Source organism: Anguilla anguilla, chromosome 5, assembly GCF_013347855.1.
Source record: "Anguilla anguilla isolate fAngAng1 chromosome 5, fAngAng1.pri, whole genome shotgun sequence".
Classification (NCBI taxonomy): Eukaryota; Metazoa; Chordata; class Actinopteri; order Anguilliformes; family Anguillidae; genus Anguilla; species Anguilla anguilla.
In genome coordinates this window covers 10,024,745-10,045,125 of record NC_049205.1, presented here as the reverse complement: position 1 = coordinate 10,045,125, position 20,381 = coordinate 10,024,745, and the positions used below count along the sequence as shown (strand labels likewise).

Sequence of the window (20,381 nt, the reverse complement as noted above, 5' to 3'; positions counted from 1 at the left end):
TTTAGCCCATGTTCCAGATTTGGGGGGTGGGTGGGGGGAAGGGGGGTCTGTGTTTTACTCAGTGCGGTGATAAGGCTAACTCAGTAATCCTGCTTTGTGGAACAGAACCCAGGTCAGGCACTTGAGCTGAACACATCCACTGGTAGAGACCTTTCATTGAAAAACAAATTTAAAAATGGTGTCAGCTGTTCCAGGGCTGTCTGCGAGATAAGCAAGGCCCTGTGTGAAGTTGGCAGCATGAGGTCTTTCTCATGACGCTCTATGTACACGTGCTACACACGCACACATCTTTTTTTTCTCAGCTGCAATACATGCTCATTGTGATTCATCCACTGTTGTTGTCATGTAGGCCTACGCCACACTGCACACGGTGTGAACATTTGTTCATTTATTCAAGACAAAAAATAAAAAAAATAAAAATCCCTGCCTTGCGTGAGGACCTCACAGACCTGAGGCCCTGGGTGACAGCCCCATTCAATGCCCCCTACTGGTGGGCCTGAGAAATTCCTACGTTCAGTGTAGATATTCGCTGACGTTTATGTCATTGGATTCAATGAGCTAATTGCATCAGCAGATCCACACACATTAAGAATCAGTTGACACACTGGTCTGTAATATGTTTCAGCAGTTATGAAATCCTATATTTACGTCATCTCTGTTGCTTTATTTTTGAGTGATTGCCACAGTGTATAAAAATGTGCCAGTTTACATTAATCTGCATTTCAGAATTTACAAAATAAGAGGTGTCCATGAATGTATTCATTACAAAATGAATACTTTCCAGCGGTATTAAACTATCCACTTTGCCAAACAGCATCAGTGTGCAGGCTGAATGTGATGTAAATAATTGTTAGGCTCTGTATTCAGTGTGGATTAGAACCTGAAACGCGCTGTTAATAATTCACAAACGGTTTTTATTTGTGGCTAAAAACCAGGTCCAGGTGTTATCATTTGTGTCGGCTTGGCAGGTACACATATGCAGTGCAACTAACAAAGCCACCGCTGGTAATATGATGCACATTAAATACAGGAGCAACAAGAGGCACAAAAGCATAGGTGCAGAATAGACAGAACTATGCACTGTACTAAAAAACATTAAAGCTAGAATACTAAGAATATGCACACACAGAACTTAACTTTAAAGAGAGGTATCAAGCTGCCTTGTAAATTATTAATAATCAAAATATTAATGCGTAATAAAGTTCAAATGGGACAAACAGTGAACCATAAGAAAAGCTTAACATTCTCTTGCAAATGTTCTTCCCAATGGATAGATCTTCCCAGGGTTACGATCACAAACTCAATGGGTAACAAACACTGTTCCAAAATGCTCATAAGGACTGCTCTATTCACGTTGAAGCCTTTTAGCCAACATTTAGCTTTGGACTCCCATGGTTCTGAATGAATTGAGTTCTTAGAAAAACGGCACCAGGAATCCACCAAAAGGTCATCATCATCACAGAGAAAGTGTGTGGGGCGTGTTGGGCCGGTTTTCCTGGCCCCGCCCCCGTCCCGGCCCTGCGTGTGGGTGCGAAAGGGCTGCTTGCCAATGCCCTTGCATTCCTTGTGCTTTCACTTCTCTCCGCGGCCTTTGGCCAAAAACGGGTTCCTCCAGGATTCGTCTCTGAACACATAAGGCAATCAGTTCAGAACTGCTGGTCAAAATCACTCGTAAAAAGTGGTCTAAATCCACAGCCAAATGACGCAGAGCCTTCGGACTTTGGCAGTATTTACTTAATCGGACTGAGAGAAAACAAGGCCATTTGCATGCCTCTGGGCTGTATTTTCCTTTCCTCTTTTCTCACGCCAACCTGGCTGGTTACGGATGGGTTAACTTAGGGTTGCGCCTGCAGAAATGAATAACTCAAATTAATCACTTTTACCACCGTGAGCACAAAAGCAAAAGTCCCCAACAATGGAACCCATTTTTGGTTCTCCTTTTTCTTTCAAGTTGTTCCTCTTCCACTTCTGAGTTTCAGTCAGTAAATGAACAATAATTCCTGCTATGGCAGAACTGTATTATTTTTTCAAAGAAAATAAACTGGGGACCAAATATTAAAAAGATGCACATGTAGGGGCATTCCAGGTTTAGAGAAAAAAGAAAAAAAAGGATAGCAACTGGTTTAAAAAAACAAAAACAAAACACATCTGACCGAAAAGCTTGAAGCACAAACCCTCAAGGTTCATAACCGTACTGAAACAAGCCGCTAGTTTATGAAGGCAGAACGCCTCTGCAGTTCTAAGTTCAGGCATGTTGAGCGCGCACGCGCGCACACACACACACACACAGACAGATCACCAGCCCGCGGAACAGAGCTCAGGGGTGACTCAGCAGTGTGTATAGCGCGTCTGACTTGGCGATCAGCGAGGTGATTAAATAAAAGAATCCAAGGGGGTATTAAGCCCAGGCTCCTGCTCATGTTGCATTAATCCATCCTAAATTCTAGGACAACAGGATGTGGTCTATGCCAGTGTAGAGTGGAGGTGGAAAATCCAGGTTCAGAAAGTAAAAGTCCTCCCCAGTATTTTGTCCCAGTCACCTGGATTTACTCATTTTCACAATTCTCCAGCCAGAAGCTAGAACTAATGAGTGAAATCAGCTGGCTCTTGAGAAATGGGGGCTAGAAATATGTTGAGGGGAAGACCACATTTTTGGTAAATTACTCATGTACTGTCATTGCAAGTCTCTTTTCTAAATGAGAAAATAAAATCATTGCTGCACAGTTGTGAGTAAAATCAGTGATACTCAGAATAGCTGCCTCATAAATGCATGGTACTGTGAGAATGATAAGCTTGTCCAACATCCAGGGATGCTAAAAAAAATGGGCAGTTACTTACCAAGAATCATGATGGTGTTCCAATTAGAGGTGGTGACTCCAACCGGAAAATTCTCTGGTGGTACGCCAAGCACACTCACATTTCAATTGGCTCAGCGCTGGCTAAAACATGCCAAATTCTAGGAATTCACCAACTGTAACTTCCATTTATAAATGGAATGAAGTGCCTCAGGTTGAGACTCATTTACAGTGACATCATTTACAGTACCCAGGCTGGGCCCGTATATTAATCACCTGAAGCTCACGCGGCTCTGAAGTTGAAAATCTGGAAAAGTGAAATCTGCAGGCCTGTCTCCGCCCTTTCCATTGGCCTGAAACTCCGTCTGGAGGAAAATGTCCTTTCATACAGGACTACATCAAAAATGAAAAAAAAGAAGAAAAAAAACAAGAACAAAAAATCTTCAAAACAGGAGTTTTATTAAGGACAATAAAGTCAAACCAGAGGGGAAAAAAAAACAAAACAAAAAATCTTCATGATTTGCATATTCAATGATCCACAGGATTAATAGTCGCTTACATGTATGGAAACACATGCACTCACACACATGTATTACATATATGTGTGCGCACAACATAAATACATATCCATACAGAAACACGCATAAAACACACAGAAGCATGGGCATAATATAGTACTGTATACTATCAGACAAATCTGTACATCATTAGAAAAATCAAGAAAGAAATGTGCCAACACAAATGCAGCGAAACATCACTCTTTAAAAAAAAAATCAAAATAAAATCTCTTTAATTTCGGTAAAAAAAGATAAAACTACTCAGAATTCACCTTTGATAAAATATTCCCTTTATAAAAAATACAAAAGCGTGCTTAAGGAAAAGGTTTCAAGCAAATATTTCTCTCTTTTTTTTTGGTGAGCCTGCTAAAAATCTCTTCATCTTTGTATACAGCGGTACCTCCACACTTCAGAGCATCATTAAAAAGATCTACAGTCACAGAGTTTGGGACAGATAACACACACTGATCAGGTTCTCCGTACAGCTAAGATGGCTTAAATTTCACTATACATTTCCATTCAGTTCCACCATTTTGCATCCCTCAGATTCCGTCACACTTTCCTACGTTTTCATTAAAAGGCACTGGTTCCAGTTCCACCCATTACCAGAGAAGGTGAAAGTGGGCAGGTAACTGATAATGAGCTATATTGCTAGCACATTCTTACAACGACCGCGATCAATATGCAGTTTTACTGAAATTATTCTCAAATGCAATAGCAAACGAGCTTTTTTGGCAAGTCATATTTTTACAGCTCAATATTCCCATCACATATTCTCTTGAGAATTGCATGTCAAAACACAGCTGAGAATTAGTGCATTACACATGCGACAAAGGCTATTGGACATAACAGTAAATACACAGCTGCCTGTGTACACAATCGGCAAGTACCACCAAGATTTAAAATTACCACGTAATTACCTACGATCTTACATAGCTACCCATGTACTAGAAAAGTGCTTTTTTTCCCGCTGACTTGCAAACTTCAATTACATAGCGGCACACTCTGTAGTGAGCCATTACAATGTCTTAAACATAATGTAAAATGTGTCAACCATTCTCAACTTTTTCTGTAAAAACGTTATTGTCGTTATCCTTACCCCCAGAGGACCAAAACCACTTTTCAGAAGTTTTAAATTTGTGATGTATGTGGCTGATATTTATTTCTTGTGACAGACCTAAATTAGACTGATTTAAAGCCGGGGTTTGTGCATGTCTTACAATTCAACAGTAATGCGATTTTTTTTGGGAGAATATTTCTGGTCATGTGATATGTGACATTTTACAAGATTTTGGAGGGGAAGAGCTGTCTGGATTTCATGTTAAGATTTTTGAGAAGATGCAAAACAGTTAAAAGACAAAAACATACATTCTAAGGCAATTCGTGGAAATTTGCTATAATTGCACAGGACAGGTGCTACTGGCCTGAACTCAAATCCACATTTCCTCACACTGAATATGAACCACCAATCAAAATCCTCGAAGATCATATAATCGCACAATAAGGACCAATTGCCACGGACGCTGCACACCAGTGCATGTGGTTTAGATTAAGGTGCAGAAGCCACTTGCAATTACACAGGTCATTTCACTTATGTACATATTCACAAACAGCCGGCGAGGACGGGGGAATCACAGAGAATTCTTTCGGCACAAATTCACAGTTTCTCTTGGGAGTGGGAGATTTTTTTTTTTTTTTTAAATCTTTGCCCGGTTCAGCTCAGGGTCGATCTGAGAACATTCCCACTTCCTGCATGACCGAAGCACCTGGTTTTACAGGGGCAGAGGTGGGGTGGTCGTTCTTTTGAAAGGGTCCCTCTGTCCCACAGTCTTCCCCCCACAAGTCCACCCCCCCCTGTTTAAAAAATAAAAGGCTCATGGTTCCTACCCTCCTACAGGTGGCGGCGTCAGCAGGTCTTGACGGTGGAGCTGGAGACGTCCGAGGTCTTCATGATGACACTGGCGCGGTTCTCGTGGGCGGGGGCAGGGGCGCGGGCGGAGGTGGTGGGGATGGGCGGGGGCGAGACGGAGGAGAAGAGGGGCCCCCAGGGAGTGCTGTCGTAGGCGATGAGGGGGGAGACCTCCCGGCTGCTGGTCACCTTGAAGTTCTTCTTCCCCGAGGTGACGAAGGTGGCCATGCCGGGAAGGGGGCAGGCGGGCATCTTCAGCACCGACCGGCTGTACTGGGGCCTGCTCTCCGACCGGAAGTCAGACACACAGTGCCTCTGTCAATCAAAGCAGGAATGGGGAGGGGTTAGCGAGGGGGAGGGGTCAACACAGCCAAGAAACCAAAATAAATAAATTAATTAATAAAGACAAATATTACCCATTTTACATTCTGATCGGGGTAATGGTGCGTGCCTTCATACAGGACACCCCAACTTAACTGCAGTGTTTTCTGTGATATTAGTGTTTGTGTATTTTTCTCCCTTTGGATTTAAGACATTCGGATCTTCATTTTGTTACGTTTCACCTTTGGAAAGGATCACAAAGCTCTGACAGGCTGCATGAAATCACACTAAATTACAACGGTGGACAAAAAACTATGGTGGCTGTAATGAGCAGCAATGGCAGCGATGAAAGTGCATGTAATGAACACTCCAGTGTGGCATGACAACAGTGGCTTTGTTCTGAATGTGTTTAAGCCTGCTCAATACAGGTAAGTGTGGAAAACATGAGCTAGTGTCGACACCTCACAGCGAATTCAGTCATTGCGGTCCAGCCCAGCAACTGACTGGAAACGCGACGAGGAAAAGGTTTAGCACTCCGCTCCGTTACTACCACGACGTCGGTGTCACTGCGAATAACGCAGAAATGGCTGAGTTTTAGGGCGGAGCCAGACACACACACACACACACACACACACACTGGTCTTATAACTGCCCCGGGGGTGTTCAGGTATGTGGATCAACAAGGTCTCATCTGATCCCATTTAAAAACCTCTCAGGTGTCATTAGGCACGCCCAGGTCCAGGTTTCGGCACAACGCCCATGTGACTGAACGTTAGGTACTGAACGTTAGGTACTGAGCACCCCCGAAGCTGCTCTTAACACACACCTGGTCTGAGGAGTGTGCATCTTAAAGGGGCAGACTGTGAGTGTGTGCAGGTGTGTAAAATGTGCTGGTGCATCACTACTCTCAGTTTGGAAGTGTGTGTGGGTAAAGAAGGGTTTGATAAAACCCTTACTGTAGTGGTTTATTCTTCAATGAATCCCATTCTGACTTCACAAACAGACTTCCAATCTGACAGGTTTAGTTCTGTGACAGATTGCAGCAACAGAAAAAAATAATTTGCTTTTCGGTGTTCAATTTCACAAACAGATCTTCCGTAAGACAATAACATGCAGGTCAGCAAGTCCTTTCCTTGGCTCCACATCTCAGGGGATTTTTAAAAATGGCCTAAATTAAACCATTCACAAACAAGATTCTTTTAACTGAAAAAACTAAACTAATAAACAGTATGTATGTTTTTGTAGTGATCAAAAACATTCTGTGTGAAGCATGTTTTGCAAGCTGTTGAATTCCCCCTTCTAGATCCAAGAGATATGAAGAAGTCTCAGGTGCAGATGTGCATTGCTTATGAAGTCCCATTGGAGACCGCTACTGAGACTGGCAACGACAGACATTTTATTATCATCAGTCAAGTTTCCACGTCTGCAATCCAGCAATCACACCCTAAACGCTCTGCTCAGTGAAGTGTTGGTTATCAGCAAAAAGCAAAAGATAACCTACAGATCTGCCCTGCTTACAGGTCTTTTATTTGCCACATCAGATCTCAACAGAAAAAAAGCTGGATCCCTGGACCCGGGAGGAAACGAGGACTCTGACTCCTGGAGTGTCAGTAAAACTCTCCGCCTTGTAAAAGCGCTGGAGTTTTTTCCCCCCTACTTGTACCTTTATCAAAACACAAAGTGTGCCAGGGACTACGTGGTAATGTGTGAGAGGGAAGAAAACAAAAACCAAAAAGCAAACTAGTCTTACCAATCTCTTATCTCTTGGGTGTAAGCAGGGCTATTAAAACTGTGCTGCTGAGGCCTCAGATGTGAGCCTACAGGCTGCCTGACAAAAACAAAGCAGGAATCAGTGCTGCTGGGAGCCGCACAGGTCAACAGAGTGTGTGTGTATGTGTGTGTGTGCGTGTGTGTGTGTGTGTGTGTGTGCGTGTGTGTGAGTGTGTGTGTGTGTGTGTGAGTGTATGTAGGTGTGTGTGTGTGTGTGTGTGTGTGTGTGTGTGTGTGTGGGAGTGTATGTACCTGTGTGTGTGTGTGTATGTGTGTGTGTGCCTATGTGTATGGGGGAGGCTGGAAAATTTTGCCCAAAATACTTTTCGGGCAATTTTCATCATTTCAATATTTGTTGGTAACTTTTTCAGTTAGCTATTTTCTGTTTGGTTTTCAACAACAGCATCCGGCAATTGTGTTATGAGAAGATTTTTTTTAAAAAAAAGGTTCTTTTGGGTGAGAAGCTTAAAAAATCTCTGATGTGCGGGCTCCTTCTGTTTGAAAGGCAGAGGGAACGTCATGGCGACCAGCAGACAGCGGACAGAGAGGGAGTCACAAGGCAGACCTGGGGTGTCACAGCACAGACGCAGCCCCTGCTTCGCGCTGGAAACAATGTCATGGAGCGAGACGCTCAAGCGTGAAACAGCAGTGGTGTCTTAGTGCACCAGGAGACGGAAAAGGTGTAGCGAACACTCGCACATACACTGGGCATGCTCAACATGCTCGTGACACTGAACAACCCACGCAGCCCCCCCCCCCCCCCCTTGTTCTGAATACTCACCACGGAGGAATGCGATGCCTCAACAACGCACGCAAAGCTTTCTGCCAATATGGTGCAAGGGCACAGCTTTGGAAGTCTTAATGGCAGGGATGCATTATGGGTAAGACAGAGCATCGTGGGAAAGAAAAAGTGTCAAGAGGACAGAGCGCTCACCCCTTTGGTGTCCTCATCGCTGTGGATGCTGTCCGTGTCGCTCTCTGGGGAAGAAAGCACAGGAGATCACATTACCTCCAGCACACCGAGAAATCCTATCAAACAGGTTGGGACGGGGAAAATGTGAATAGGGGATGTCTTATCTGCAAGACGTGAAGCACAGTCACCTGAAATACAGAAACGGGTTTTACAGCTAAAAAACGATGGTATTTACACTCCCATAAGCTTCGCTGCTATGCTTTACTAATGATACACTACTACGGGAAGCAAAGATGGAAATATCAAATCCATACTTCTCTGAATATTATAGCAGTGCAACCACTTGAAACCCTTTGCTACTATTTTTGCTGCAGTGCAGTGCAGTAAGAGTTTAAATACAAACATTCTGGTCTCAGTTGGGTTATAGTACTGGCTTATAGTTCAGACAGAGGGTTAAAGCATATTGGTTCTTCAGAAACATTTCTTTTAGACTTAAAAAGAAATTATTTTATTTTAAATGGACAGATTTATACACCAAACACAAACAGTTAGGGCAAACAGGCCAGTTATTGGGGAGATTAAGGCCTGTTAAGTCCTGATAAGTCATTTTTAAGAATGAAGGGAATGGGATATAGCCTACAGTTGACTCAGACAGTTCTACAGTCTCGGGCCACTGAAGACTGAAATGGTGATCAGAAGAAAAAGACATTCCTCTCTCTGGTGAACCTTTAACTTTCCACCACACACAGCCAGCCCACATACGGAAATGAGGGCCAAGATTTACCGCAGTTACAACTGTGTGTCCCTCCAGCTGTTGTTAGCACAGAAAGCTACTACTCAAGGCCGTGAAAAAGAGAGGAGCCATGCAGTGTGCATGTCGGGGTACGCCACTCGCCTTAAAGCCTACAGGGCCTATCTTTTTTTAGCTCACACCAACAGTCAGGAATTGTGTGCCGTCGACGGTCACGTGGGGACTTGTCTGAGAGATTACGGTCTGTAAAACTGTACTTTGACTGCCTTAATCCGCAGGCCTTACTGACTGGATAGATAAAATCTGTGCCGTCAGATTTCCAAAAAGAGAACAGAAAAAAAAACACCAGCAGGATGCAATTAAACAGGAAAACCGCAGCTCTACTAGGAACTCTAAACTCTCAGCTACATTTCACGCATTCCATTTTAAACATGGAAACATGGCATTTATGATTGTTGTTTTATCTAGTGCAAGCTTTATTAACGTCTCCTTCCTGAATCAGTATATGTGGGTCAATGTATTTGAACATGATTTTTAAAAAGGTTACTTGGCATGAAAAACTATGGTATGAAAAAAGTAGTGAAAAATATATCCAAATGAATATGTTTGTGTGTATGTGTGTGTGAGTGTTTGTGTGTGAGTGTGTGCGTGTGTGTGTGTGTGTGTGCGCGAGTGTTTGTGTGTGAGTGTGTGTATGTGTGCCTGTGTGTGTGTATGTGTGTGCGTTTGTGAGTGTGTGTATGTGTGCGTGTGTCTCTGTATGTGTGTGTGTGTGTGCGTGTGTGGGAGTGAGTGTGTGTGTGTGTGTGCGTGTGTGTGTGCGTGTGCGTGTGTGTGTGTGTGGGAGTGAGTGTGTGTGTGCGTGTGTGTGTGTGTGGGAGTGAGTGTGTGTGTGCGTGTGTGTGTGCGTGTGTGGGTGTGGGTGTGTGTGTGCAGGATGTAGTGTGTATGTGTCTATGTGTGTGGTGGGAGTACACACCTCCGTAAGAGGAAACAGGAGAGATCTGCAGCGGGTAGTGGTGACTGGAGCTGACTGAATGCTCCTCGTCCTCCGTGGTCACCTCGATGGTCTGGCAAACGTCCGGCAGGTGGTCGCTGATGATCAGCTGCTCTTCCAGAGAGCCACGCCCGGCAGCACGCTGGGGTTCTGAGGGGCGGGGGGGATATGAATGAGCTCACCCAAATGTCTGCAAATACACTATCCACTGACGTAAAAGGCACCGCACGACACACACACCCTAACACAGACACCCACACGTGCACGCTCAGGGACACAGACACATACGTGCGCTGTTTTCCTTATCCACTACTCACACTGATAATAACGCACTAGTGTCGCAGCGCTAATGTTTACAGTAATCACAGCTACTAGAGTGACAGTGTGACAATCTGAATTATGACTGAATACAGACAATAAAGGTCTTGTGAATAGCGACAGAGTTATTTGCGAGCCGGGGACGAATGCCATGGTGGAGTGCTGGCTCTCTGACTCACCCTCAGCAGCGTTTCCCTGCGATGAGCCCCCTTTGTCAGTCAGGTCTGAGGAGAAGAACAGAAACTACTGTAGAACGCGAGAAGGTTTCTATGGCAATGCAGCCGTTTCAAGCTAAGAACAGATTCCGTTGAGCAATTCTGGGAAACACAACAAGTAAATTCACCAGCGGGAGGTGGCAGACAGACACAACATTGTTGTCTCGACTTCAGTGCTCTTGAACGTTCTATAATTTGCTGTTTTTCCCCATTACAGCTTTTTTTGTCATATTAATATTGTTTGTTTGTTGACATCACAATACAGCAAGCATGAGATAAGCTGAAACTGTTTAAGAGGCATCTACTCATCTTCCTATAATGCCTCACACCTCATAATGCACTGGACTTCTTGACCAAATCCAACCAATAACTGGGCAACCACACTTTCTGTGTCCACTCACAAAAATACTCATTTTTTATTCGGCAATACCCATGCCTAAAAGTCTTTTCCCACTTGTGCGATCATAAAAGCCACATTTCCCCTCAAGGTTCTCTGTGATGGATGGCTCCCTCTTTTTGGCCAAGACATGAGCCTTGTGACTTCCGTGCACACACATACACACACACACACACTCCCCTCACCAAAATGAAAAGTGCTATCAATCAAAGGCTATTGTTGTTTGACTCCCTTACACTGGGTCTTCTATGGCAGGAAGAGATAAGCCCTCAAGATGCCCCTGACCTCAGTTAACCCCTGGTAACTACAACAACCAGCGCTCCCCCCCCCCCCCCCATAACCCCCCTTCCTCCTATGTACAGCCCAGGCCCCAGGGGAGCACTGATAAAGACTATGCTCGTTTGCGCTAACGACAAGACCCCTCCCCCCTGTAAATCAGCCTGACGCTGAGGAACAGAGAGCGGGGGCCTGTTCATCGTCTGCCCTGGGACTGCGAGGGAGCAGACAGATTCCCCAAACAAACCGGAGCGGAGCTGCTCGCTACACCCTGGGCAGCGGGGGGAGCTCCGTCGATACAGATCGCACGCCCCGGGATTCCCGCCGCCATTTTGAAACGGTTGCTTTACGCAGGTCAGGGAATGCGCTGAGTGTGTGTGTGTGTGTGTGTATGTCTGTTTACCTGTCAGAACTGTGCTGTCTGCCATGCTCTCCAACTTCACCATCGTCAGTCCATGGCTTTCTGCTACCCTGTGGTCCAAAGGCCCCCTGCGCTCCACCTGTGAGGGGGTGGAGGTGGAGGGGTGGCAGTTAGTCTCCAGACCCTAACACACTCCTGACCCCTAGTCTCCAGATCCTAACACACTCCTGACATCTACTCTTTCACACTGTATATTATATATATATATACATGGGGAGTGGGATGATGACACTAAATAAGCATTTCAGATTTTAATAAGTCCTTTTTCTTTGTGAGAATGACATGGGACTTTCTGTCATAAGCTGAGGGGTAAAATCCTTCACTGCAGAAGGACATTCTCAAAGGAAGAAGATCCTCTAAATCTCAGGGACCCAAAGTTCTGTCCTCTCCAGAGTGGCTAAAGGTCAGGGCCATGAACTGTTTCCACTGCTGCAACACTTACTCAGAAAGAGAGCGAGAGAGAGAGAAAAACAGCAATACCTTGGCTCTTTCGTCTTTTTCGACTCGTTTCTTTCCTGGAAGAAACAAAAAGCACAGACACTTCAGAAAAACACTGACTTGCTATAGCAACACAGAGGGGGTCCATCTGTGCTAAGAAGTCCCAAACCAGTCAACATGAATGAAAGCACGCTCACACTTCCAGAAAAAACCATCACTAAATGCCTTCTGTACAAGCACCTCAAGTGCTCTTCTTTTAGCCACAGTGGTCTACAAAGCAGCCGGCATGAAAAGCAAAAAAGCAACACAACCTTCATGCAAAATGAACGAAATGATCATCGACACATTAGTCACTTGTACCAATAACAATCTGCTGTTCCTCACGGCCAATAACAGACAGGCCACAAACATCACAGATGAAAGACTGAAATGTGCTTGTACTACAAAAAGAGTGCATGTTACAAAATCAATGTCACCCTGTGTCCCCATCCGGATTTTGCCTTAATTCTGGTCTAGTTTACATCCGGTACCTGGCACTAGTCCTGGACCAAATTCTGGACCAAGCCCTCTTTTTATTATACCATATATTACACTCTGTTTTGCCTCAAATCTGAACTTACAAAATATCTGAACATTGTGTACCTGTGTTTCAGACATAGAGTCTACCTGTGTTTCAGACACAGCATTCACCTGTGTCTCAGACACAGAGTCTACCTGTGTTTCAGACACAGCATTCACCTGTGTCTCAGACACAGAGTCCACCTGTGTCTCAGACACAGTGTTTCCACATCTTTTCAGCCAGGGTTTCAGAGACGCCATTTTGGAAACGGGGCGCACCTTTTTTGTTGGGTCGCTCGCTCTGCGACATCATCCTGTAAACCCGGAAGGCGTTGCTTCCCTTCTTCATGCTCTTGTCTTTCACCTCCTCGATGTCAGGCAACGAGTTCATGGCACATCGGAAGTTGGCTTTCCATGTCTTGGGATCTGGCTTGTCCACTCCCGGCTGATATTTTCCTTAAAAAGAATCAAGAAAACCGTCAGAACAAAAACAAAGAAAACCAAACCAAGATATGCTGTTACATTTACATTTATTATAATTATATTATAAATATATTTCTGCCTCATATGCATGCCCTGAATGGCATGAACTCAGTGTCCCTTTACTCTATCCTGTTTGTTGCAGATGCTTTTAAAATGTGAGATTGTGCCCAAAAAACACTTCCAACAACAGTACTTAAATATGAGTATACAACTATCAGTTCATGACTATGAGTACACAACAATGAGTACAAACCTATCAGTACATAACTATCAATACATGACTATGAATACACAACAAGTACAAAGCTATCGGTACATAACTATCAGTACGTGACTATGAGTACATAGCTATGAGTAGATAACCATCTACTCATAGCTATGTACTCATAACAACGAGTACATAACTATCAGTACATATTTAACTACCTGTCACAGCCTGTGACAGAAAGCATGATGGGTGGATGTGTGGACACATGTAAACATCTATATGATTATACGCATGGATATGTACGCATACATGTATGTGTAAGTAGGAACGCACGTAAGCATGTATGCACGCTGTGTCTATGGAGGCAACTGCTAACTAAGGCAAGTCCACCTGCTCAGAAGCACTGTTGAAAGCATGAGCCTTTGGTACCTGTGTGAATGGCCCAGTTTCGGAACAAAGGTGCGTCTTTCTCCACGTCCCAGCCGTGCCGAGCCGCGTGCATCCAGGGGATCTGAAAGATCCTCTTTTCCTGCGGAAAACAGGGGAGCACGTGACTCAAACCATGCCCCTCTCCTCAAAGCAAGCCCATCAGATTTCAGGCATCTGGCTCTTATCCAGAGTGACTTACACAGCTTACATTCTTCACATACAATCCATGTATGCAGCTGGGTAGTTTACAGGAGCGATTAAGGTTAAGTGCCTTTCTCAAGGGCAGGACGGCAGCACCTCACCTGGGAATTCCACCTATGACCTCACAGTCACAAGCCTGGTTCCCTAGCCGTGATGCCTAGCCACTGCTGCTCACACAACAACAACACACACACACACACACACACACACACACGCGCACACACAGAGACACACAGTCACACACACACACAAGAACACTCACAACATACACTCATACATACACTCATACAAACACACACATACTTACATACACACAAGCACACTCACACCATACATGCATACACTCATACAAACACAGATGTACTGTACACACACCCTCCCCCACACACAAATACACTTTTTCCCCAGTACAGGAAATGACCCATTGTAGCTCCCTGTTAAACGGAGGCCTGTGCAGCTCATGGTAGAGGTGGTGTTCATCTGACATTTCAGCTTTTTAATTGCTGCAAATATTTTGCTCACAAGTTCAGCGAGCAGTTATTTTGAATCCAACCGCCACTACCGGCATTTCAAAGGTAGCTCTCTTTATAATCCTGGGTGGGTCACTATTGTACTGCTTGGCTCCTTCTGCCATCTTGGTGGTGGCTGTCCTTGGCAGGAGACTTTAATATAAAACCGGTTTGCTAGCGCTGCGCTACATATTCAGCAGATGTAAAGAGCTTCACAAACCATGTTAGCCAGGAGCACATTTGTACCCTACTGTGCAGTACTTTGGGTAGCTCTTCAACTACTAGAGTTCAGGTAACTCATATATATTACATCATAGGCTACTATATTTTATATTACTCAGTGACACCTGGCTCTGTTATTTCGTCTGGCACCCCAATGCAACCAACTTTTTCAGTTCTGTGATTTCCATTCTGGAACACTTTACATGACTCTTGTGGACACTGGATACCTCAGACAGCTAATGTGACACGCTGAGTGGTAATTCCATCAGAGAGAGACAACACTACTTTTCCCTGAATTCACTGACTGGCATCAGGAGTGACACTGGGATCGTAAAAGTTGGGAGTCCAGACCCCCTAAACGTAAACACTAGCCTATAAAAAAAAAAACACAAAATTGGGTAATGAGCCAAAACTTCCAGACCCTTTAAACCCGCAAAAGACAAATTATTGGAAGCATTTTAGCACATATTAATAACGGCTCAGAAAGACACTGGCTGGAACCAACATCGGGAATCTAACAGGCCTCTTCAGTCTGCAATGGGCAACCCTGATGCAGGCAGCTTAATGAAGCTGCTTTCTATAAGAGGAACTCGACTGTGACCCACTTTTGTATGTGGACCACCCTTGAGCTGGGGTGAACTGGGGATACACATTCTAAGTGCATTAAAGAAAACAATCCGTACATCTAAACAAACTATCACAAGAATATTCTGCCACAAACTATAAAAATGGGGCTCGGAACAGAGTGGCTTACATAAGAAGCTAAAAGTGGTTCATTTGCTGATTACACAACATCTTACAGGCATTTTAACAGACGTTCTTATCCAGAGCAACATACACCGATTTTATATAGCATTAACCTTACATCCATTTATACAGCTGGATATATACTGAAGCAATGCAGGTTAAGCACCCTGCTGAAGGGTACAACGGCAGTGTCCTACCTGGGAATGGAGCCTGTGCCCTTCAGGTTACAAGACCAGTTCCTTACCCATTGTACCACATTACTGCCCCAACACAACAGTCCTGGCTACGCTTGCTCGGCGGCGCGCGTGCGGTGGCACGCAGCTCGGCGAGAGCCGCCGATCCCGGCGCACCTACCCTGTTGACCCACTTCAGTCCCGGGATCTCGCCGCGGTCGATCTGCTCCTCCAGCCACGGCCTCATCCGCATCCGCTCCACTGGCATGGTGGCCTGGGAAGAGAGGCGCAGTCACTCGACTGGACGGCGGCGGCGGCGGCGCCGCGGGTTTTTGGCGTCCGCTTCATCATCGCCCAATCTGCACCGCCGTGGGAACTCCCCTCCTCCCCACAGACTGATCAGCGCACTGGAGACGGGCGTGCAGGCGGCCCGCGTTCTGGTAAACACTTACGCGCCCGCTGATGGCTTTGTCTCAGCAGAATAACACTTGAATAGAAACACACTTAGCGAACATAATGTAATTTCTTCAACTAGTAAGTACACGTGTGTGTGTGTGTGTGTGTGAGTGTTTGCATCACATATTTTCATAGTATTAAGACCTTTATTTGTCTTAATAGTGACTGTTGCATTATTTAGATGGTTTCAAAACCCCATAAATTTCTAATGTGTAACACCATTACTGCTTTACTGCTGGTCTTAAATAAGAGTTTATCAACTTGCGAGTAACAATGAGGACACGATTACCCTGAAAACATGAACTCCTCTCACATCAGAACAGTCTCTCATTCCTTTTTAAACTTGTGCTTTTAATGATCTGCTAGCCTCGACTGACTTGTGCAATTTAGCATACTTTTCAGCTATTTACATTTATTTCAACCTGCATTTATTTATGGTTTGTTACATTACTGGACTTATTTTAAATATATATTTTAAATGATTACCTGTCAACTTTCTATGCAGAAAGAACTAGTAAATACAGAGTTTCAAAACAAGGACGTTTTGTGCCGGCCTCGAAGAACTTCTGTGCCAACTTCTGCTCTTATTTAATAAGCTCAATTATATCTTGACCTGACATTTGTATAAGCACCAGCCTACAGCCATTGACTACAAATGTATCCTAAAGATTTTACTGTGTTTAAGTACATGAGTGAACCAGCATACTTAAGAGAGCTGTCAGAAAACTAAAACGAAGGCAATCGCTCAGAAACAAAAAACAGCACGCAGACCGGCCCACAGTTGTTCACCCCAGAGTTAAAAGAACAAACTGAACGCGTGAGCCGTCACAGCCGTGGCTAGCGACTGCCAGCCTACGTTGCGAGGACCATGGAAACACACAGCGTGGTGCTGCTGGGGGCAGATACGCAGACAGAGCCCGGCCTGGATCTCAGATACCCGGCCGGCCGCTGACGTCACAGCCGAAATATCCCTTCTGGGGTGGCGGCTACCAGCAATGTGCTGCCTCTCTTGGACGCCCTCCCAGAATTAAGCTGTGTGACAGAGCACTCTGCAAAGGTCCTTCTGGGACAGCCTGGTGTTCCCCTATCTTTGCTATCCCCAAAGATCCCGAGAACCCAAACAGCGTTTTAAATGAGCCTCTTCAATGTATTTTTGCATTTACGCATTCCATAAAAATCCATGTCTATGTTGGTTGTCACTAACTCATTAAATACAGTATTGTTCAAGCAAATGTTTGTTTACGGATCATTGCTTTTGTGCTGTGTAAACTGGAAACATCAAGCAAGGCCACAGGTAACAGGCAGGGAAAATAAGAAACTATCAGCTTAATTTTTCTCTGTCAAAGTAGTGTCTTAGAAGGTGCTGGCTGGCACAGATTAAAACTGATACACAAACGAGATATTAGCCTATAACTCATTTGAATTATATACGATATGCACATGAATGCATTTTTCAGTGTTCCGCTGAAACTTGGCTACGCACACACAATATTACATTAGAATAATTTTGCATTTGCTATTTAGTCACATTTTACATTTTAGTAACACTCGTGGGACAATTGTAGTAATTTATAAGCGCACTGCCTAAATAGTACGCTATAAAGTATAATCACTTAACAGAACTCTCGAATAAATGGTAGGGTTTGGACCTGGGGACAGCTGAGGATAAGGAAGCACTTGGTTATTTAGATATAACGAGCTTAAAACAGAAAACCACAATTCATGCTCTTGGCATAGGCTCTACGCCGTTAGCTATATAAGCTCTACAGAAATATCATAAAATACAATTTCTTTACGTTCAGGAACTTGAAACGGTCAGTCCTCCTATTTTCACTTTAATGTATCTTCATGTATTTTTTTAACAGCTATGGCAATACTGTATATTGCATTGAATATCGAAAGCTGAAATATAAGAGTAGTTGTGTTTTGTTATGTAGCCAATAGTATCCGCTAATATGCTTATTAGTACGATTATATATATATATTTTTTTTTTTTTACTTAATCAGCACCAGCAACACGAACCTCACTACGACTGTAAATTTCGTTCATGCACGTTTGCTGACGACATGTGCAAGAACACGTTCCTGACTGTTCTTCACTCGGTCATGACTGCTCTCCACTAGGGTTCCGATTGGTCAGTTGCGTACTTTCGAGCTCAGTCATTGGTCCCGGGAAGTGTCATTAACCTAACAGCACGATTGTGCGTTGCACGTATGTGTAGTGATCTCTGCAGGTCGAGAAAAGGAAACCGAGAGCAAAGTCCTTTCACACGAACAGAAAAGCGAAGCGAAGTTTCCGAGCCATAATTGCATACCAGCAAAGTCAGAAGTGGCCGAGAACATCGCAGGGGCCTTGTATAGAATAGACCTGCCAGGCTTTATTCTGGAAATGGGATATGCTAAACTGTAACTGATAGTATCGAGCAAATAACGTCATATGTGGCTAAACATAAATTAGCTTCCAGGCAACAAAAGTATCACGCGTGGCTCAAGTAAATGTATAGAGACCAAACACAATCAAAATATGCACAAACTATTTCTATACACATTAGACTGCCATGCAAAACACACAGCAAAATTAAATAAAAGGCATTCACCTCCTCCCCCACCCTTAACCCATTGCGCTACATTAGTGCCGCTACTTCATTCTGGTGAACACTATGTCTAATGCCGTTTCAGATTAGCCTACTCGTTAAAATAAATTGCTTATTTCAAAAACATAAATTGAAAGCCTCGTAACAGACTATGTACACAGACACTAATTTAACCGTTTTCCGTAGCCTACTTGCAGTAAAAAAGTAGTCATATTCCGTTTCTATTCCGAAAAAAGTCACGCTGTCAAGTGACAGGGGTGGCTATGATAAGTTCAAGAGCAGCAGCTCAATAATTAGCAAGGCAACCGCACACTCAATCCAAAAGTGAAATTAAACTCCAGGCTCCCACCGGCTTCCACACGATCCAAACATTCCTAGGGCGTAAATACAGTTTTCCAACACCAACTGTACTTCCTGTTCATTTTAAATGAATCGTTATACAGGAAAAAACACGAGAAAACGTCGTTACCTGTGATAAAAAGATCCTATTCGCGATCCAAATGCAACGATACACTTGCAATTGCTGAAAAGTTTGTCGTTGGTCAAATCTGTGGTCGTGCGTAACAAAAACGAAAACTTAACTTAGACCCCTCAACTGACCAGATCGAAAGCAAAACAAGAAGAGGAAACAGTGGTCCGGAATCCCCCTCCCGATCTGTTTGTTTCGCGACTGCCTGAAACAGGAGGGCGTTGTGCAAGAAACCACGGAAGTGAGCAGCTGAATCTGATTGGCCCGCAGCTGTGCTCTCATCATTTCTCGAAAACTGAATTTCATTTTCACTTCCCTGTAGTTCGAAGCGTTATTTTGGTCGGGTGGGGGTACAGAGTTTGGTCCAAAAGCAGACAATGATTTCTGTCGTAGATTATGGAGTCCGCGCCATTCGTGTTTGTTCAGGCTACTGCCAGCGCCCGTGAGGTATAAATTAGTTCGTGTAGAAAACCATTTCTAGCCTGTAAATGATTTTTAAGCTTGTAAGAATTGGGCGGTGGCTCCGATTGTTTACAATGCAGGCTACTGTAGTTTATACTTCAGCCAGTCTAATCTTCATAAATTTACATTGTATAATTGATTATGGTATAATTAAATCGCGAGCTGTTTCATTGTTAAAGCGATGATTTCCTAATGATTTATTAGTCATTTATCAGCATCTTATTTTTAGCATCAAATAGGCCTGTAGTTCCTCTGAAATAACTAGGCCTATTTGAAGTAATATATAATCGTAGGCTATTTAATATGCAATCGTAATGAAATTCTTCTTCGTATTATTATTATTATTATTATGGTGACTTATTTTCAGAACAATAAAGTTACGCTCAAATGTTCTTGAAATCGCAGAGATAGCCAAATTCCGTTGATAATGGATCAGACCTTGGCCTATAGACGGGCATTTTGTATATGTTCACTGTGTTGTGCAGTATCCTGATGTGTAGCTAGTAAATGCACCCTCTGTACTGAAGTAGAACAATCAAGTCGAATTTGCATAGCCAGATGCTATTCACGCATAGGTCTACTACTGGGAGTATCCTACTGTAGGTCTGTGTCTGTAATTGTTGGCCCCCAAATACCGTGATTCTACTTTGACGTTTAAAAAAAAACAAAAAAAACAACGTAACTATTAGCAGTGCTCCTACGTGAAGGCGTTCTTGCAAATCATTTACCCATTAGAAACAAGAACAAAAGCATCTAGTGTTTTCTGTGGTACAGATCACGTCATGTTTTCTT

At 43.9% G+C, this 20,381-nt stretch overlaps 1 protein-coding gene across 3 annotated transcripts; it reads right to left on the bottom strand.

Annotated features, from left to right (window-relative positions):
* Nucleotides 1-3,235: 3,235 nt before the first annotated feature.
* On the bottom strand, nucleotides 3,236-19,342 carry irf2a (interferon regulatory factor 2a). Of its 3 annotated transcripts, none has more exons than XM_035418413.1 (11): nucleotides 19,128-19,342; nucleotides 15,790-15,882; nucleotides 13,757-13,856; nucleotides 12,916-13,092; nucleotides 12,121-12,155; nucleotides 11,623-11,719; nucleotides 10,511-10,555; nucleotides 9,996-10,163; nucleotides 8,287-8,330; nucleotides 7,333-7,410; nucleotides 5,446-5,576 (listed from the first exon to the last, which is right to left on the bottom strand). In XM_035418413.1, the coding sequence occupies exons 2-10, from the start codon at nucleotides 15,874-15,876 to the stop codon at nucleotides 7,366-7,368; spliced, it is 798 nt and encodes a 265-aa protein (XP_035274304.1). In that variant the 5' UTR covers nucleotides 15,877-15,882; nucleotides 19,128-19,342; the 3' UTR covers nucleotides 5,446-5,576; nucleotides 7,333-7,365. The 3 variants fall into 3 exon arrangements, with proteins under 3 accessions (XP_035274302.1, XP_035274304.1, XP_035274303.1); XM_035418412.1 differs by having other exon boundaries at nucleotides 7,333-7,406; XM_035418411.1 differs by lacking the exon at nucleotides 7,333-7,410 and having other exon boundaries at nucleotides 3,236-5,576.
* Between the last annotated feature and the right edge of the window lie 1,039 nt (nucleotides 19,343-20,381).